Consider the following 7,174-nt stretch of genomic DNA (forward strand, 5'->3'; position numbering starts at 1 on the left):
CATTCCCTGTTCCCATGCAGAAGTCCTAAGGGACAGGATCACAGAGAAGGGAGGAGTCACAGACTCCTCGGGGCTCCCTCACAGCTCTGGCAGCAGAAGGTGAGGAAAATAAAACTTCTCTGTTCAGGAAACTCAGCCTAGTCCAGAGTGTACGGCAGCCCAATCAGATCATTGTTTATTCCAAGAGTATTCATTGCATTGACTGTCTCTGGGGGTGGACTTGGGGTACAGAGAGGAACCAGAAATTACTGCACGAGATGTCTTTTTCCCAACTGGTCATACTTTGTATTGAAGAGGGAAGGAAAGAAGGAAGGCAATGAAAGGGCACAGGGAGAAGAGCCCTTCCATTTGATGAAGATGCCATGGCTTTTTTTTTTTTTTTTTTTGCGGTGCGCGGACCTCTCACTGTTGTGGCCTCTCCCGTCGCAGAGCACAGGCTCCGGACGCGCAGGCTCAGTGGCCATGGTTCACGGGCCCAGCCGCTCCGCGGCATGTGGGATCTTCCCAGACCGGAGCATGAACCCGTGTCCCCTGCATCGGCAGGCGGACTCTCAACCACTGCGCCACCAGGGAAGCCCAGATGCCATGGCCTTTTGCTGGGGAGTTCTTTGTTCAGGTTGTGAAAAAAGCTCAGCTGGAATTGGAGCCAGAGGATTCCCCTGAGGTAGATGAGCTGCAGCCACTGTCCTCAGACACAATCTTCATCTTCACCTACTGCTGTGGTCTGAGGAGTTGCTGCCTTTCTCCTCTTGTTCATCTTCCTTATTTTCCTCTGATCTCCCTGAGGCAGGAAAATATTCTCCAATCATATCTGATAATTCTGTCTCTGGAGCCTGAAGCCCCTGGCCCAGTCCAAGCCCTCCCTGCAGATTCCCTGATGATGGGGACTGCAGATCCATCCTCCTAATCTTGGGATTAGGGCCTCCCATCATGTTCATGTTCTTACGCTTCAAATAGGTTGTCTCTCTGTAATAAGCATGTTCTTCAGGAGACAGACTCTTGAGTCAGAGATCAAGGTCCACCTTGTACTGTTTCTGCAGTTCCTCAGCCTCCTTCTTATAATGCTCCTTCTGCTTCTGTGGGACACGCTGCCAGCATCTACTAATCTCTACCACGTGCTCCCTCAGGGCAACCCTTTCAGCTCCCTACTCAACCACAAATCCTGGTGGAACTTGTGATAGCCATTCATAGGTGGCTTCTTGGGCTCTTCATGAATAAACTGTTTTGGGGGGGGAGACCACTTTTTGCACATTTCCCTGAAACTTCTTTGGCACTTTGATTTGGCTTCCTTTGGGGACATCAGATTTCGTGGAGCTCTGGACCAGATCAGGGTGCTGTTCTCTGAACAGAGTCATTTTCTCCTTAAACTTCTGTTTCTCCTTCTAGAAATCTTGACTATATTTCAGCTTCAGCTGCTCTGGAAGCTTCTTGTATTCCTCATACAGAACCTTGGTCAGCTCCTGGTTGCTCAGCTTAGGGTGTTTTTGGTGTACTGGAGTTGCATCTTTTTGAAAAAGCAGAGGTAAGCTGTCAAGGGCTTCTTGGGTAAATCAGGACGCTTCTTGTGTTTTCTGCATTTGTAAGGATTGTCAACATTTTCCTTTGCTTCCAGGACTAATTCTTTCAAAGTGCAAAACTTTCTCAAGTTATAAGAAATTTCTAACCATTTGAGTTTGCATATTTCCCCAGGAAAATCTTTAAAAGCTACTTTTTCCCAGTCCATCAGTGACTGGGTTGTTTTGAACACGTGCCTGTCATTGGATGGAATGTTATTCACCATATATTCCAATAACTTCACAATATCTTCTTTGGACCTGTCATCCTGGCCTTTAGGCAACACCATTTCTTGTTCTTTGGGATACTTATATCATCCCAGCAGTTCAAACACCTCAGCAAATCTCCAGCTTCTTCACTGTCAAGATTCAGCTGGTGAATTATTTCTGGAAGTCCTGCAGTGTGTGTGATTTCTATGTTTCTGAAGAGAAAGAAAAAGAAAGGTTCTCTCCTATGTGATACACAAGAAAAGCACACCCTACCTGGGATATGTCCCTTCTATCATTTAATTTACCTTTAAAAATGTAAACGAAAACAGGCCCAAATTCTGAGTTGAGGTTCATGTTGAGCATTAAGAGCTCCTTTCATACAATTAAAAATCCTCAGGCCCCGTTCCAACATGCCTTCCAATCAACCTCACCACAGCTTGTTTTAACTACAAATGAACAAAACTAAAGACTGGCTACTCACTCAAGGGGCATAGGATAAGAGAAAACGAAGGGAACTTTAAAAATTAAAATGCTTGAAAAGGAAAGGGCTTTAAAATAGCAATGAGATACCACAACACATGTATAAGAATGGTCAAATTCCCAAAACAAGGACATCACTGAATACTGAGAGGTTGTGGAGAATCAGGAACTTTGATTCATGGCTGATGGGAATGCAAACTAGTACAGGCATTCTGAAAGACAATAAGGCAGTTTGTTACAAAACTAAATATCCTCTTACCATGTAATTCGGTAATCATGCCCCTTTGTATTTGCCCTAATCAGTTGAAAACCCGTATTCATTAAAAAAAAAAAAAAAAAAAACCTGCACAGCGATGTTTATAGCAGCTTTGCTCATTATTGTCAAAACTTGAAAGCAACCAAGATGTCCCTAGGTAGGTGAATGGATAAAGAAATTCTGGTACATCCAGACAATGGAATAGTATTCAGTGCTAAAAAGAAATGAGCCATGAAGCCATCGAGACACATGACATGTACTTGAATGCATATCCCTAAGTGAAAGAAGCTAATCTGAAAAGCCTACGTGCTTCATGAGCCCTACTATAGGACATTCTGGAAAAAGTAAAAATATGATGACAGTAAAATAATCAGTGGTTGCAAAGGGTTGAGGCTGGGGGTACTAATGAATAGGTGATCACAAAAGGTTTTTAGGGCAGTGTAACTCTTCTGTATATTATAAAGGTGGACACATGATTCCACATGTTCACTATACATCAGTCAAAACCTACAGAATATACAACACCAAGAGTGAACACTAACGTAAAACCATGGACTTTGGGTGATAACGAAGTGCCGGTGTAGGTTCTTCAATTGGAATAAATACACCACTCTGGTACAGTGTATGATGATGCGGGATACTGTGTGTGTGTTTACTTGGAGGAGGCAGGAGGTATATGGGAACTCTCTGTACGTTCTACTCAATTTTACTGTGAATCTAATCTTCTCTAAAACAGTAACACTCCACAGGATTCCAGAGCATAGCTACCTTCTAAGAAGGGTCCTGATGGCCATGGACTGAATGTGCAACTGAGGAGCTAGAAATAGAAGTGAGACAAGCCTATGAGACCCTCCAGACTTGCATCCTGCTCTGAGCACTTCATGGATCAGTCATGAACACTTGAACCTTAAGTTAATGACTGATTTATAGACTAATGGACTCTGTCCATTAGAATAAATGCATTCTATTGAGCCATAATTTTTGTCTTTAAATGGAAAGGATTTAGTGAAAATTATGTAATATTTAGAGTATTTATTTTCTTAACTTTATCAGTCTTTAAGCCATAGTGAAAGCGTTACCTCCTTCAGAAAACTCCCCACAAAATACCTGGTACTTACTAGAATTTAAACAAGTGGAAGAACTGTAACAGCACACAATTTTCTCGTATCCATTTATCCAATTAGTTGGATAGAAAAGACAATCTTTTCTAACTTCATATCTGTGGTACATAATAAGATCTTGCCCCAAACACCTTGAACAATCTCTTAGGATATTCCTCTAGTGTAAAACTAAGCCTTCTCAGATATATGGTAACTAAGAAAAAAGGTGGAAAATTATATAAAATCACCTTTACAAATGAAAAGTGGAATATTTGAAATCTGAATCTGGAGAGGAAAAATTGTTTTCTTTCCAATTATTGTAAAAGATAAGATAATGTATTTAAAACAATGAAGGTTGAAATACAGTTCTGCTGTAGTTTTTGTGTGTGGCACTTTTACGAGCCAGGCATTTTTCCAAATAGCTTACATTTATTATTATCCCAGGACTTAGATGAGGAAACTAAAAACATTAAGAGAGTTTATTTACTTACCTAAATTACGAAAAAGGTAAAAAAAAACTAAAAGTAAAGATTTTAAGAAGAGCTTTTCAGTTTTAAAAATAGATTCCATTCATCAGAAAAGCGGGAAACAATTTATCACAGATAGCTCAATCGTTTAATGAACGATTTCATTAAATTGTTCATTAGTTAGGGGATACTAACAATATTATTAGCCTGGTGAGTGGAACCTACAAGGAGTTGAGGTTCCCAAAGGCTTGTAACAGTGGGAAACTGAACCTGAAAGGGACAGACAGCTTCTAGATGAAATTCAGGGATTACTAATATGTTTGTATATCTTGAGAAGAGGTTTCAGTTCAGAGTTTCAGGTTGAGTGTGTGATAGGTTTAGAGAAAGCCACAGAAAATAAACTTGTAAACTGTGGAATGAAGATGTTATAAGAAACAGGAATTGTACTCACAATACAGCTCTTGGCTGAGCTACATCTTTTTTTAACAAAAGAGAATAACTGATATAATTAATCTAACGAACATATCGTGGAAGTACGATAGGGAGGTGAAAGGAAGAGAAGTGTAAAGATGTATGTAAGGGCCAAGGAGCTAAAGACCTAGATATCTCATTTCTGGTAACATCAGTAGACATTGTTTATATTAATGTATATTAAATACAATCATATACAATAAGACAGGTACTCTTGTTTTGGTAGAGATATAAAGATGACGAAAACATATCTCTCAACGGAAGCTCACAGATATGAACAAATAAGATATCAATAAAAACTGCCATTATGGAGAAATGTGCAGGTACTTTAGGAGCTGGCAGCAGAAGCACTTCTTTGCATTTTGTCTCCTGCACTGATACACAAAAATAGTCTTCTTACCACCCATTGATAGAGCAACTTGAGAAAAAAAAATGACATTACACACACAGTTTACCTACACTAAACAAAATTATTGTTCAATATTCTATTCTATTAAAAACTCATTCCTATCTATCACTAATAAAAATAATTCATTAGCAGTGTATTAGTCTCTTTTTAACTACAACCTTCAGTTCTGAGAATTCAAACAATTGAATTTTCTCTTCTCGTTGACATTGACACCCGTGAATTTAAGTGACCTTAATGTAAAGGGAATCCATTTCTTAGACTAGCAGATCAATATATTGCCAATCATATCAGATTGACTATCCTATCACAAGTGTTGTCCCATTTGGAAATATGAAAATTCCAAGTTAAAATAAAAACCAGTGCCATCTGATATACCGTGCTTTCAAATAAATGACAGAAATTAATCAAAATTCCCACTTCTATATCAGAGCGAGTGCAGAAGTTCCTCTGCTTTCTGGTATTCAGTGTGTCACCAGTGTTACATTTTCGCAGCCATCACCAGTTGCTGGATTGTCATGGGGCACTTTAAAGACCGAAGCTGCAAACTTTCCTGAAGAAGCATTACTCTTCACCTTCTACAACGCAGGTTCCCAACCAAGTTTTAGGTATCATGCCAAATGGAAAAACTACCTGTCTAGGATTTCCTCTCCAGAAACCCACATCTTACTTTTACACCATAGAAATCATAAATTAGCAGAAACATTTGTATTCCTTTATAAATTTCAAACATTTGTAGGGATTATAATTCTATGGCTCCAGAGTAAACTGAAAGTAATTACATAGTTTTTATTAACTAGGAATATTTCATACACCTGAGAAAGTCTTAAGTCTGCTGTTAAATTTAAAAAAAATTTTATTTTTAAGGGAAAGAAATATGAATTCCTTTACTCAGAAAATTTTACTCACAAGAAGATTGTAGAATGGGTCTCATCAATGCTGGTAGGAAAATCCATCCAATCAGGTCAGGGGTTCTATGTTCTCTTGGATGGGTCAGCAGCTGTAACTTTCAGAGTTTTCCATAGTCCAGCCAACTCCAAATGACTCTGAACAGAAGAAGCATTGCAGGTTAGTCCTTGAATGGAAAATAGAGGCTACAGCCCTGAATTCTACCTCTTTTCCTTTCTCACCTTGACTCTATGGAAATTGTCACTTGCAAAAACACTGCTCAAAAAATAATTGAGAATTATGGGTACTACTTATGCAACTATTTTATCTTGTGCTTTTTGGTTGGTGCTAAGGGGAAATAGACTTCTGCCTATCCCCTTCTGAAATACGGAATAGGTTTTAGGTTAAATTTATATTTCCATAATTTCATCCACGGAATTAAATTACATATATTATAAGTGGATTATAGTAACCATAGAGTAGGATCATTCATCTTTAAATTTCTATTATAGAATTAATATTTAAAAGGCATCCATTTTTTTGAGATATATCACAAAATATTATCAGTCAAATCAAATATCATGGGCAATAGTTAAACCTTTTCATATTTTCTTCCTTCATTATATACACACACACACACAACTCACTGTCATATATATATGCACTCATGTATGCCAATTAAATATTGTAGAGGAGAACTTTTAATTCAGTTTCATCCAGATGCTTCTGCTTTCCTTGGTGCTAATACTGAGAAAATGATATTTTTCAACACAAAGAAAAATCATTAGTTGGGTATAATATTCACTGATGGGGTAATTTTTGTGGTGTGTCTGTCCTATCCTTAGCAAATGATTTCTTTCTGTCATTACCTCCAATACTTGGGGGGAAATGTTGACTCTTCCTTTGTATGTTGGTCTGTTACAAATTAGGGACCCATTGTTAGTATTGCTAGTATTTAATTTTTAAGGACCAGCCTTAGTGCACTGGACACAGAAGACATTGGATGTCAGAACTGGTGCTTATCTTGAGACCTCTCCAGGTTCTGCTGTTTCTTTGCTGTTTGTTTCACTTTATGACACAGCAGTTCCCACAGGACAATACAAAGGACAGACATATAATTGTTCCTTCAGTTACCCAAATATTAGTGGGAGTCACTCTGCTTCTTTTTTTTTTTAACATCTTTATTGGGGTATAATTGCTTTACAATGGTGTGTTAGTTTCTGCTTTATAACAAAGTGAATCAGTTATACATATACATATGTTCCCATATGTCTTCCCTCTTGCGTCTCCCTCCCTCTCACCCTCCCTATCCCACCCCTCCAGGCTGTCACAAAGCACCAAGC

At 38.7% G+C, this 7,174-nt stretch overlaps 1 protein-coding gene across 1 annotated transcript; it reads right to left on the reverse strand.

Moving 5' to 3' along the window:
• Positions 1-707: 707 nt before the first annotated feature.
• LOC101280469 (upstream binding transcription factor like 1) lies at positions 708-1,843 on the reverse strand. Its single transcript, XM_012539384.2, is given in 4 exon segments — positions 708-1,135; positions 1,138-1,220; positions 1,222-1,489; positions 1,492-1,843. Coding segments are annotated over 4 exon segments (1,131 nt in total).
• Between the last annotated feature and the right edge of the window lie 5,331 nt (positions 1,844-7,174).

The sequence above is a fragment of the Orcinus orca genome, chromosome 8, assembly GCF_937001465.1.
Source record: "Orcinus orca chromosome 8, mOrcOrc1.1, whole genome shotgun sequence".
NCBI classification, from domain to species: Eukaryota; Metazoa; Chordata; class Mammalia; order Artiodactyla; family Delphinidae; genus Orcinus; species Orcinus orca.